The 14,083-nt window shown below is 40.0% G+C and overlaps 1 protein-coding gene across 1 annotated transcript in view; it reads left to right on the top strand.

Annotated features, from left to right (window-relative positions):
* Nucleotides 1-13,155, top strand: part of LOC134355905 (CMRF35-like molecule 5) — a 41,407-nt gene extending 28,252 nt beyond the window's left edge. Inside the window, exons 5-6 of the mRNA XM_063066438.1 lie at nucleotides 10,470-10,525; nucleotides 12,496-13,155. Of these exons, the coding sequence (XP_062922508.1) occupies nucleotides 10,470-10,525; nucleotides 12,496-12,621 (182 nt within the window). The 3' untranslated portion in view covers nucleotides 12,622-13,155. The remainder of the gene's footprint in view (nucleotides 1-10,469; nucleotides 10,526-12,495) is intronic.
* Nucleotides 13,156-14,083: the final 928 nt, after the last annotated feature.

The following is a 14,083-nucleotide window of genomic DNA, read 5'->3' as shown; positions in this document are numbered from 1 at the left end:
TCGGAAGACCAAACGGGTTTTATTAAAGGTCGTTACTCTTTTTATAATATTCGTACATTGTTAAATATCGTTTATACTCCCTCACAAAATGTTCCTGAGTGTGTTATTTCTTTAGATGCCGAGAAAGCTTTTGATAGAGTAGAATGGCCTTATTTATTTAAGGTGCTTGAAATGTTTAATTTTAGCCTGAAATTTATATCCTGGATTAAACTGTTATATCACTCCCCTGTAGCCTCGGTTCGTACTAACTCTTTAAACTCACCTTTTTTTCCTCTCTTTCATGGTACTCGACAAGGCTGTCCTCTTAGTCCCCTATTATTTGATATTGCATTAGAACCTCTTGCAATTGCTATTCGAGAATCTTCAAATATTACTGGGATAACTCGGGGATTAAAGTCCCATAAATTATCACTCTATGCTGATGATTTACTTTTATATATTTCTAATCCTGAGAGATCTATTCCTGCTGTTTTAGAGTTATTAGCACAATTTGGTCTTTTCTCAGGTTATAAATTAAATCTTAGTAAGAGTGAACTTTTTCCGATTAATAAACATCTTCCCTTATATTATAAATTTCCATTTAAATTGATTAATAATTACCTTTCATATCTTGGGATTAAAATTACTTGTAAACATAAAGATTTATTTAAGACTAACTTTTTACCATTAATAGACCATATTACTCAACTTTCATCTAAATGGTTTCCTTTATATTTAACTTTGATTGGTCGTATTAATGCAGTTAAGATGTTTTTTTTGCCAAAATTTTTATATGTGTTTCAGGCATTACCAATTTTCGTTCCTAAATCTTTTTTTGATAAAGTCGACTCTAAAATTTCTTCATTTATTTGGCAGAATAAGAATCCGAGACTGGGTAAAATACATTTACAGAAAGCTAAGAGAGATGGAGGTTTAGCATTACCTAACTTTAGATTTTATTATTGGGCTATTAATATTCGACATATGAAATTTTGGTTACTTGACCGGGATATACTATCTATTCCTAAATGGGTAGCATTGGAATTACAATCTGTTCAGGGTTATACACTTGGTTCTATTTTAGGTTCATCTCTTCCTTTTGATTCGAAACGCCTTAAGCAGGTCTCTAACCCGATCGTTAAATATGCTTTGCGTATTTGGTTTCAATTCAGAAAATTTTTTGATCTTAATCAATTCGGGTTAGCGATTCCTATTTTAGGTAACATATTTTTTCCTCCCTCTTTTACGGATCGCGCTTTTCAAACTTGGAAGACTAAGGGTATTTTACGGTTTTTGGATTTATTTTTAGATGGTTCCCTTATGTCTTTTGAACAATTATCTAATAAATATAACCTATCAAGAATACATTTTTTTAGATATTTACAAGTTAGAAATTTTCTAAGTACTATACTTCCTTCCTTTCCAATGCTTCCTCCTATATATATTTTAGATTCGATAATTAACCTTAATCCATGTCAGAAAGGTGCATCGGCTATGATTTATAATATTATTATGAAACTCAGGAAAGCTCCATTTGATAAGATTAGGGTAGATTGGGAACAGGAATTGGGGCTTACCATTTCTGTGGATGATTGGGGGCAGATTTTACAATTAGTTAATACTTCCTCTATTTGTGCTAAACATTCCCTAATTCAATTTAAAGTGGTGCATAGAGCACATATGTCCAAAGATAAGTTAGCGCGTTTTTACTCGCATATTAATCCTTTCTGTGATAGATGTTCGGGGCAGATAGCCTCTTTAACTCATATGTTTTGGTCTTGCCCTACTTTGGAAACTTTTTGGAGAGATATTTTCAATATTATTTCTAAGGTATTAAATATAGATATCTCTCCTCACCCTATTACTGCTATCTTTGGACTACCTAAAATTTCTAGTAATCTTTCCCCTTCAGCCCGTAGAATGATTGCATTTCTTACTTTAATGGCGAAAAGATGTATTTTACAACATTGGAAAGAGCTTAATGCTCCAACTACCTTTTTTTGGTTTTCTCAGACGATTTTATGTTTGAATCTGGAGAAAATTAGAAGTAACCTTTATGATTCTTCATTTAAATTTGAACAGATTTGGGGACCTTTTATTCGATATTTTCATTTAATGTAATATTTACCCTTCTTGTTTTTTTTTCACTGTTTTAATGGAGGTCGGGATTGAGGACGTGATTTTAAGTTTAACTCTGTTTGGTTTCAAGTTAGCCCATTGCTTTGCTTTGCTTTTAGTTAGTTGCACGGTGGGTTTTTTTTGGGGGGTTTTTTTTTTCTTTTTTTCCATTGATATATATAAAATCTAGTATACTATTATGTTATTTTGGTTTCTTATGCTTAAATTACATTGTTTGTAGTATTTTCTTTTTGGTATTGTTATCTTTTGGAATTTTATTATACTTTAACATTGTATTAATGTTTATATGGCTTACCTTTTTTGTATACTTACTCAATAAAAAGATTTAAAAAGAAAGAAAGAGATTTGAAATTTGCTGAGGGCTTTACCAGGGGCATTCACGTCTTGAGATCAAGAAAGCCACAAGAGGTGCAGATATGATCCCTGGAAAGCCATCTCGCGGGCGAAGTGGAGATTCCAGACCCAACTTGAATTAATGACGGATGCTGAACAGCTGTGGCAGGGCTTGAATGTTATCACCTCCTACAAAGCTAAATCAGGTGACATGGAAGACAGTAGGTCTTCACTTCCAGATGAGATCAATGCCTTCAATGTACGCTTTGGCCATCAGAACATGGAGGAACCATCATGAAAACCCCACATCTCCCAATGACCCTTTGATCTCAGTATCTGAAGCTGAAGTGCAAACTGCCTTCAGGAGGGTGAATCCAAGGAAAGCATCCAGACCGAACAGGGTACCTGGTCACGTACTAAAGACCTGTGCTGATCAACTGACTGGTGTGTTCACTGAGATCTTTCATCTCTTACTTCTGCAGTGTGTGATACCCACATGCTTCAAGCGGGCTTCAATTATATCAGTGCCCAAGAAGAGTATGATGATTTGGCTTCAATGACTACTATCCAGTTGCACTTACATCCACAGTGATGAATTGTTTTGAGAGACTGGTGATGAAATACATCAGCTCCTGCCTGAGAGGCTATTTGGATCTCAATCCAATTTGCATACTGGAGCAACAGGTCCACACCTCATTGCCTCCTCACTCAATCCTAGAACATCTGGACAGCATAGATGCATACATCAGGATGCTCTTTATCAACTACAGCTCAGCTTTTAACACCATCATCCCCTCAAAATTAGTCAATAAGTTCCAATACCTTGGCCTCGATGCCTCCTTTTGCTATCGGATGCTGGATTTCCTCATTTGCAGCCCCCAGTCAGTTTGGATTGGCAACAACATCTCCAAGATCTCAGTCAGGACAGGTGCCCATAGCCCTGAAGCCCTCTGCTCTATTTGTTTTACACCTCTGACCGTGTGGCTAAGCACACCTCCAATACCACATCCAAGTTTGTTGATGATGCCACTGTTGTGGGTTGAATCAAAGGCGGTGATGAATTAGCATGCAGGAGAGAGATTGAATACTTGGCTGAGAGGTGTCATAACAACAACCTCTCACTCAGTGTCAGCAAGACCAAGGAAATAATCGATTGTGAATTTCATGAGAGGGAAACCAGAGGTCCATGACCAGTCCTCATCAGAAGAACAGAGGTGGAAAGCGTGAGCAATCCTAAATTCCTGGTTGTTACTATTTCAAAGGATCTGTGCTAGACAAGTGCAATTGTGAGTTAAAGGGGAAGTACAACGAGATCTAGGAGTCTTTGTTCATTAGTCACTGAAAGGAAGCATGCAGGTACAGCAGGCAGTGAAGAAAGCTAATGGTATGTTGACCTTCATAAAAAGGGGAGTTGAGTATAGGAGCAAAAAGGTCCTTCTGCAGTTGTACAGGGCCCTGGTGAGACCACACGTGGAGTATTGTGTACAGTGTTGGTCTCCAAATCTGAGGAAGGACATTCTAGCTATTGAGGGAGTACAGCGTAGGTTCACGAGGTTAATTCCCGGGATGGCGGGACTGTCATATGTTGAACGCTTGGAGCGACTGGGCTTGTATACACTGGAATTTAGAAGGATGAGCGGGGATCTGATTGAAACATATAAGATTATTAAGGGATTGGACACGCCAGAGGCAGGAAACATGTTCCCAATGTTGGGGAAGTCCAGAACCAGAGGCCACAGTTTAAGAATAAGGGGTAGACCATTTAGAACAGAGTTGAGGAAAAACTTTTTCACAGAGGGTTGTGGTTCTGTGGAATGTTCTGCCTCAGAAGGCAGTGGAGGCCAATTCTCTGGATTCTTTCAAGAAAGAGTTAGATAGAGCTCTTAAAGATAGCAGAGTGAAGGGATATGGGGAGAAGGCAAGAAAAGGGTACTGATTGTGGATGATCAGCCATGATCACAGTGAATGGCGGTGCTGGCTCGAAGGGCTGAATGGCCTACTCCTGCACCTATTGTCTATTGAAAGTATGGCAGCGCCTCTTCTTCCTTATGAGTCGGCAGAGATTCAGCATGATATATAAAACTTGGATTAACTTCTACGGATGCGTAGTGGAGAGTGTTAATTGGCTTCATCGTGGCCTGGTATGCAAACACCAATGCCCTTGAATAGAAAGTCCTGCAAAATATAGGGGGTTTAGCCCGGTACGTCATGGATAAAGCCCTTCCGACCATTGAGCACATCTACATGAAAAGCTGTCGTAGGAAAACAGCATCCATCATCAGAGACCCTGCCACCCAGGCCATGCTCTTTTCTTGCTGCTTCCATCAGGTAGGAGGTACAGGAGCCTCAGGACTTGCACCACCAGGTTCAGGAACAAGGTACTACCCCACAACCATCAGGCTCTTGAACAAAAGGAGATAACTACACTCACTTGCCCATCCATTGAGGTGTTCCCACAACCAATGATCTCACTTTAAGGACTCTTTATCTTGTTACTTCATGTTCTCATTATTTATTGCTATTTCTTTAGATTTGCATTTGCACAATTTGTTGTCTTCTGCACTCCGGTTGATCTTTCATTTAACTTACTCCAAGAACCCTTGTACGTAGCCCTGCATTTTTCTTTCATCCATGTGCCTATCTAAAAACTTCTTAAACATCCCTACTGTACAGTATCTGCCTCTACTACCACCCCTAACAACACCTTCTGTGCACCCACCACTCCCTCTGTAAAAAAAAAACTTACCTCCGCCATGCCCCCCTCTATATTTTCCTCCAATCACCTTAAAAGCATGTCCTCTCATACTAGTGGTTACTGCCATGGGAAACTGGCTGTCCACTCTGTCTATGCCTCTTATCATCTTATACACCTCTATCAAGTCAGCATTCTTCCCATTTACCAGAACATACCAAATAATCCCATTTACCTTTGCCATTCAAGACTCGTCTAGGCATTTCTGAAAATGTTGTGAGTCCTCTGTTTTCAGCATCTTCTCTCAGGCAGTGTGTTCCGGATTCCAACTGGGTGAAAAAATTCCTTCTTTGCTCCCTTCTGAACTTGCCATGCCAAGACACACTGTTTTAAATTCCTTATCATTCCAGGCCACTTTCTATGACACAACTCACAACTCGTAGGGCAGATAAACAGGACAAGTTGTAGGGAAAGACCCAAATTTAAGTGCCGGGCTGAATTGGAAAGATTAGGTATGGGCCAAACTGAGTCGGCAGGGACCGGGCCTGAGAGCGTATTGAAGTGGCAGGGCTTGGGTCTGAGACTGAGAAACAACCCAAAGGTTTGGACGATTTAAGCACAAGACCAGATTGAAAGGGTCAGTATGTTGGGGCCAGAGGTGAGGGACAGACCAGTTCGGCGCACTGCTCCATGAGGTTACCCGTCTCTGGGCTGAACTGCACCTCTGTCCCAGGATACTGACAGACTTTTACCGCTGTACCATTGAGAGCATAGTCACCAACTGCATCTCAGTGTGGTATGGCAATTGTCCCGTATCGGACCGCAAAGCACTCCAGCGTGTGGTGAAAACTGCCCAGCGGATTATCGGCACCCAATTGCCCACCATTGAGAACATCTACCCTAAATGCTGCCTGGGCAGGGGGGAAAAGCGTTATCAAGAAGGCATCTCACCCTAACCATGGACTTTTTACTCTCCTCCCATCCAATAGGCGCTACAGGAGCCTCCGCTCCCACACCAGCAGGCACAGGAAGAGCTTCTTCCCTGAGGCTGTGACACTGCTGAACCTCACATCACAGCGCTAAGCAGTATTGCACCCATATTGTACTGTCTCAGTACTTTTATATTTGTGTGCTGTAGCACTTACTTTTTATTGGCAGTTATTTTGTAAATAACACTATTCTTTGCATTTCTCGTTAGATGCTAACTGCATTTCATTGGCTTTGTATCTGTACTCGGCACAATGACAATAAAGTTGAATCTAATCTAATCTAATCTAATCTATGGCCTGCAACTAATGGGTTCCTGAATCAGCTGCTGGCTTCGCAGTCTGTGAAAACACTTTCACGAACTTCTGCTCTGAATGCTATTTGCTTACTTTTATTGTTTGCACGATTTGCTTTTTTTAATGCATATTAGGTGCTCGGCAGGCTTTAATTTTTTTTTAATGGGTTCTGTTGGGTTTCTTTGTTTTGTAGCTGTCTGTAAAAAGATGAATCTCAAGGTTGTACAGATTACAAATACTTTGATAATAAATATACTTTGAACTTTGAATGAGGGGAGATTTGATAAAGGTGTGCAAAATTATGAAGGCTATAGATAGGGTAAATGCAAGGGGGCTCTTTCCAATGAGGTTGTGTGAGAGTAGAACTAGAGAACATGGATTAGAGGCAAAAGGTGAAGTGTTTAAGTGGGAACTTCTTCAGTCAGAGGGTGGTGAAAATGTGGAAGAGCTTCCAGGACTCTATGACTCCAAGCTATCATTAGCATACACCCAGGCTGTGTAGCAACTCACTGACCACAGACTGAGGCCCGTTGTTCAAACAATCACAAGTGGCACGTTACATGGTAGCTGTGTGGGTCAATGAGATGTTAAATAGCCTGAGTACTGCAGTGAAATACAGGTTCCCCCCCCCCCTCCCATTTATGAAAGTAGAGCATTCCTATGAAACCTTTCTTAAGCTGAAATGGTGTAAAGCGATGAAGCAATTACTATTAATCTATATGGGAAAATTTTTTGAGCATTCCCAGACCCGAGAAATAACCTACCAAATCATACCAAATAACACATAAAACCTAAGCTAACACTAACATACTGTATAGTAAAAGCAGGAATGACATGATAAATACACAGCCTATATAAAGTAGAAATAATGTATGTACAGTGTAGTTTCATTTGTCAGAATCGGGAAAATTTAGCAAAAAAACGATTTGTAGAAAAAAATCGGCATGTACACGCATGCGCATACACCTGACCGCGCAAGGCTTCATGGTCATGGTAGTCTTTCTCTATAATGGCTCGCTGCAAAACAAACGCTGAACGCTATTTTATCCTCATTCAGTTAGTGAAAACAGGTACGAATATAGGTTTTTCGTAAAAGCAAGGTGATGTAAAGCGACCATTCGTAAAGCGGGGGACCAGTAACCTTCAATTTCCTTTAATGAGCAGGGTTTTGAGACTGGGAGAATTCATTTACTATTTTCTTATTATTTTTTATTTATTGCAAGACAGTGCAGAACAGGCCCTTCTGGGCCAGTGAACCACAGCACCCATCAACCCACCTATGCAACACGAGCATAATCACAGGACAATTTACAATGACCTATTAACCAGCATGTCTTTGGACTATGGGAGGAAACTGGACCACCTGGAAGAAACCTACATAGTCACGAGGAGAGCGTACAAACTCCTTACAGAAGGTGCAGGAACTGAACTCCAAACTCTGGAATGTTCCAAGCTGTAACAGCATCGTGCTAAATGCTGTGTTACTGTAGCACCTCAATTTAATCTTAATTTGAAAACATTCTTAGCTTAGATCTGGGTTTCACATCATGCATTTCTGTATTTCACATAAATGAATTTATCATGTTTTGAGAAATACTGGTATTGTCAAAACCTTGAATTGTAAAATAGTTTATATCAGCAAAACACATGATGCCAATAATTAAAACAGGTATTAAAATTTGGAAATATTGAAAATCTATCACACTACCAAAAAGTAGTGACACAGTAGAGCAGCATTTAGCACGCCGGTCAGGTTTTGATTCCTGCTGCTGTCTGCAAGGAGACTTTCTAAGGTTTGTTCGTTCACCTCATGTCCACATGGGTTTCTTCCAGGTGCTCCAGTTTCCTCCTACATTCCAGTGACAAACAGTTAGGTTTAGTAAGTTGTGGCTATGCTATGTGGTGACAATTGTGAGATGCCTCCAGCACAATCCTAGCTGACCTGAGTTGCTGCAAGCCGTGCATTTCACTGAATACCCGAATGTTTCAATGTCTGTGTGACAAATAAATCTTTTTTTTTCTCTCCTTTGGTGCTTGGAGAAATATCGGTATTGTCAAGAATGATGATTTGCAACACAGTTTATATCAGCACAATCCCAATGCCAATAAATAAAGCAAGTACTAAACTTTGGAAAAATGCTGAAAGTGTATCACACAACAAAAACATATTTTGATGTGTGTTGGATGTGGACAATGTGAAAACAGACAGGATGTGTAAATGATCCAACTATCTGCACCTTCCATAAAGTTAGTGGAATGATTCATGTCAGAATCAGAATCAGGTTTAATATCACTGTCATATGTTGTGAAATGTGTTAGCTTAGTGGCAGCAGAACATTGCATAGATGATAATATAGTAAAGAAACTGAATTACAGTGAGTATATATGTATATTAAATAAATTAAACAAGCAGTGCAAAAATAGAAATAAAAAAAGTAGTGAGGTAGTGTTCAAGGATTCAATGTCCATTCAGAAATCAGATAGCAGAGGGGAAGAAACTGTTCCTGAATCGCTGAGTGCGTGCCTTCAGGCTTCTGTACCTCTTCCCTGATGGTAACAATGAGAAGAGGGCATGTGCTGGGTGGTGGGGGTCCTTAACAATGGATGCCACCTTTAAGATACCAGTCCTTGAGATGTCTTGGGCATTACTGAGGCTAGTACCCATGATGGAGCTGATTAAGTTTACAACTTTTGTTCATCAAATGACAAGAAATATTCCCCTTCCACAACCTTCCTACATTCTTCAGAAAGGACAGATAAAACCTAAGTTACTGATAGCATCTTCATTAATTTACTGCCTAAGTTCCACACTGAATTGTCAGGCAAGATCTTTGTGCTCAGATCCTCACAGTGGGATTCGAACCCACAATCTCTAGTTCGCAGTGTTACCAACGGAGCCCCAGCTGACACCTGCAGGAATCTCGAGAGCAGCAGTAAACAGTCGAAACAATGAATAAGAATATGCACTGGCATTACAGATGTAAATCAAGCCATAGAAAGCAAACAATATACAATGCAGCACACACAAGATACAAGTATGCGAAAGGACAATGTAACATGACGTTCCAAGCGGATTAGAGTTGGAAGATTGGTTCTGTATATGAAATTCATCCAAGTCAATCCTTATGGTTCAATTATCCATTTACTAAATTATTAAATCAATACCAACAATTCAAATGCTTTTGCAAGCCCCTGTTAAATGGGTGTGGGATTCAATTGGATCATTGAACCACTTACACAATGGTGAATTAAAGTCACACTGACACCTTAAAGCTACAGTCCTTTGTGTCATATTATTCTGTACGCTTATAGATGTTGCAAAGAGAAATCTTTTGATAATAAATTATTTAACTTTTAACAATTTGAAGTAAAGATGTTACGTTTTAGTAGATTTGTCTGCTGCAATACACTTAAGATAATTTTTCCTTAGAATACACATTTGGTGTTCATTTTATTAGGTACAGGAGGTACAGTACCTAATAATCATTACCTTTTGTTGCTGTAGCCCATCCACTTTAACATTCAACGTGTTGTACATTCAGAGAAGCTCTTCTGTCCACCACAGTGGTAAAGCGCGGTTATTTGAGTAACTGTTACCTTCCTGTCAGCTTGAACCAGTCTGGCCATTCTCCTCCGACCTCTCTCATTAACAAGGTGTTCTTGCCCACAGAACTGATGCTCACTGGATGCTTTTGTTTTCACAACATGCTCTACAAACTTTTAAGACTGTTGTGAGTGAAAATCCCAGGAGATCAGCAGTTTCTGAGATACCCAAACCACCCTGTCTGGCGCCAACAATCATTTCACAGTCAAAGTCACTCAAATCACATTTCTTCCCCATTCTGATGTTTAGTCTGTCCTTTTGACTATGTCTGTACGATTTTATGCATTAAGTTGCTGCCACATGATTGGCTAATTAAATATTTGCATTAACGAGGTATACAGGTTTAACTAATAAAATGGCCACTGGGTGTATACTGCAAATGATTCCGTGTATTAATTTGTAATCATAACTCTCTAATGTATTTCTACATCATGCTTAGGTGAGAAAGGATTCAGATACATTGGGGAAGAGACTAATTCAGTCACTACTTCTGGGGTAAGTAATCCACATCTAATGTCTGATGATAAACATGTATCTGCTACAATCTCCCAATGATTATTTATCTGGTGTTAAAAATGGAATAAGCTAATTATTTATTTTCTTACATTAAAATCTAAGTCCAACCAGAACCTACACCTGAATCCAATTAAACGTCTAATATTATAAAAATAGAATATGCTGGCAACACCTTTGACTGAGTCAATCATACTATTGTAAACAATCTTCTTGTTAAAGTGTGACTGTGCCCAATGCCCAGTGACTCCAATTACAGTTCAATTTACTTTATGAACCCATTCATAGTTGAATGATCAATAAAATGATAAGCTCATCTAGCCAAATACTGGTTGAAGAGTCTTCAAGAGTATTATAGCTGCTCTTTAATGACTCAGTATGGGTTTGTTGACTGCAAGTCCAAGAGTTGGTTAGAAAAGTGTCTTCTATTTCTTCAGGATAAGAAGGAGGAAGGACTATGTACATTTCTAGGTCCCCAAGAAGCCCAGCAACTCATGGAAGAAGCTGTGGTGGTGATGAAAAATTCAGGGAGTGAGTTGGCCATCAGACCTATAGTTCCTCACCCTAATCCAGTCCAGGCTGTTCCTCAGTGCTGCATGGAAATACGAAAACCCAGTTTCTTGCAGATGTCCCTCTAGCCTTCCATGAACCATCCTTTGACTTTCGTTTTTGAAGAAATGACTACATTTCCACATTTCCTTATCCCACAGAAGTAGGCCATTTCACTTTATTTACATATTTATTGAGATACAGTGTGGAATAGGCCCTTTTGACCCTTCAAGCCATGCCGCCCAGCAATCCCCCAATTTAGGCAGTGCCGGGAAGTGAACCCAGATCTCAGGAACTGGAATACATTGTGCTAACCATTATGCTACTGTGCCACATAGTGGCTAGCACAATGAATTTTAACAAATCTGTTTAAATTTTAACAATTCCTCCCCTTCTGTCCAGTCCTGATGAAAGGTCTCAGCTTGAAATGCCAACTGTTTATTCCTTGCCATAGATACTGCCTGACCTGCTGAGTTCCTCCAACAATTTGTGTATGTTAATGAATCTGTGCTGGCTCACACAACAGTCCCGATTCCTCACTATTTTTACCTGGAATTTATTCTCCCATGTTCCAAATTCCACCACCCACTCACACTAGAGGTAACTTACTGCAGACAATTAACCTATCAGCCAGCACTTGTTTGAGGTATGGAAGGATACCCACAAAATGCTATGAAGAATATGCAGAATCTGCAGATGCTCTGGAGATTAGGATTGAACTTGGGTCACTGAAGCAATGAGAAAATGGCTCTTCTAGTTCCATCAACGTACCATCTTTTGTGTAAAGTGCCGCCAACAACCTTGTCGTTGGGTTTAAAGGCTTGCATGCCTCAGTGACCCAGAGAGCTATGTTGGCAGGAGTCAGGGCTTTATGCTTTGGCTCTTGGTTGGGTCACCCATGCCAAACAGGTCAAAGGGCAGAGGTCAGACTAAGAGTGGCCCACCGGTCCTCCAGGTTCAGGGGTTCAGCCCACGGCCAACAACCCTGACTGGTGAAACAAAACTGTTACGGAAAAAGCAATGAAGAATCCTTCTATTTATGAATGCAATGGTATTCCTGAGTCTCCACCTGAGACTTGTATGACTAACAGTAGTGAAAACCGAGAGGAAGCTACTGGCATAATGGAGGAAGCCCTGAACCCGCCAGAGATAGAGGGCCTTCACTGCTGTCCTCAACGTTAGTAATCTAACAGGCAGTAAGTAAAGTAATGTAAAATGAATTGTACAGCTAGCCTCCTCATCCAAGTTATTTTGCTGTTGCTATTAAATTCTGGTAAGAATTAAAACAGTGAAAAATATATCATGTAAGGGTGGGATCCATCACTAATACCAAAGTTTAAGTTTTCTTCATGTGGAGATCAACTGATGTAGTATCATTTAACATTGTCAACATGATTCTGCAGTCCTCTAGGGATGAAGGAGGAAGTACCACGAGTGGCACGACAACAACCAAATCCAGCACTGAGACACAAGACGGCCTTTGCTATGTTCATGAGACGTCTGTCCACGAAAAGGAGGAGAACTTCTAGTCACAGCACTGCTCAATATTCAGGATTGATCCATTCTCAACAAAATGGACTGCAATCATAATGCTTCTGTAATTGATACTTTAAACCTTCACGTTATATTTATCAGATCACATGTTAATGTGCTTCTTCATCTCAGTTGGCACTTCCTCAGCCGGGTATTGAACTATAAGCCCAGATATCTTGTCAGTGTTGTTAAGAGACAAATCTTCCTCATTTGTGTACTGCAACCTGTTGAGCACTTTTTCAGCAGTAGGAGTAAACGCTCTACACTAAAACAACTGAAGAGGTTCAGTGAAGAGCAATTTGTGGATTCACTCTCTAACAGAGCCATCAATCATTTTTAGTTTTATAGAGGAAATGCCGTCAAAAGCCTCAATGGAGCTTCTTTTTAAAACAATTGCAACACCAGATGTTTGTGAAAGCCCCATTGGGCTATTATGCAATTCATCAAATAATTACTGTTTCACAAGTAATGATGAGGAAAAAAGTGTAAAAACATTAAATGTGTTTGTTAATAAACTGCCTTTAAAACAACATGTTCTGATATTTGACTACGTTCTTTCTGTAATCATGAGGAAAATGAGTGGGGGGGGGGAAATTCTCTTTGAAACCTATTGAATATTGAAAAACCTAGATAAAGTGGATGTGGAGAGGATGGTTCCTATAGAACTGTGAGCAGTTTTGAGCCCTTATCTAAGAAAAGGTGTGCTAGCATTAGAAAGAGCCCAGAGGAGATTCACAAGAATAATCCCGGGAATGAAAGGGTTAACATACGAGGACCATTTGATGGCTCTGGGCCTGGTACTTGTTGGAGTTCAGAAGAATGAGGAGGGATCTCATTGAAACCTATTGAATATTGAAAGCCTTCGATAGAGTGGATCTGGGGTGGATGTTTCTCATAGTGGGAGAGTCAAGGGCCAGGGGGCACAGCCTCAGAAGAGAGGGACACCCCTTTACAGCAGAGATGAGGAGGAATTTCTTTTGGCAGAGGGTAGTGAATCTGTGGAATTCTTTGCAACAGGCATCTGTGGAGGTCAAGTTACTGGGTTTATTTAAAGCAGAGGGAAGTTAAATCAGCCATGATTGAATGACATAGCAGCCTCAATGGGCCAAATGGCCTAATTCTGCTCCTGTATCTTATTTGATTATGCAAAGCTGATACAATATTTGGGATGGTAGGTAAGGTAACAATGTGGCTATATGAGAGCTGCAGATGCTGAAGTCTGCAGCAATATTGTTTGCTAAAGGAACTCATCGGATCGAGTGGCATCTGTGGGAAAGGAGAAGAAAATGTCAACATTGTAGGTTGAAACTGCAGATCAGGACCACAAATGCACCTAATTTAGCTGCTAACAGCAGACCAGTACTGGTCTTGATGTAGGCACGGGCGTGGATAATTTAGGATGAGAAGGGATATAAGAGAACTTCTCAGTGGGATGGGAGAGGGTAAGTTTTGATGGGA

The sequence above is a fragment of the Mobula hypostoma genome, chromosome 13 (genome assembly GCF_963921235.1).
Source record: "Mobula hypostoma chromosome 13, sMobHyp1.1, whole genome shotgun sequence".
Lineage (NCBI taxonomy): Eukaryota > Metazoa > Chordata > Chondrichthyes > Myliobatiformes > Myliobatidae > Mobula > Mobula hypostoma.
Note: the sequence above shows the minus strand (reverse complement) of the source record. Positions and strands in the feature narration are given on the sequence as shown.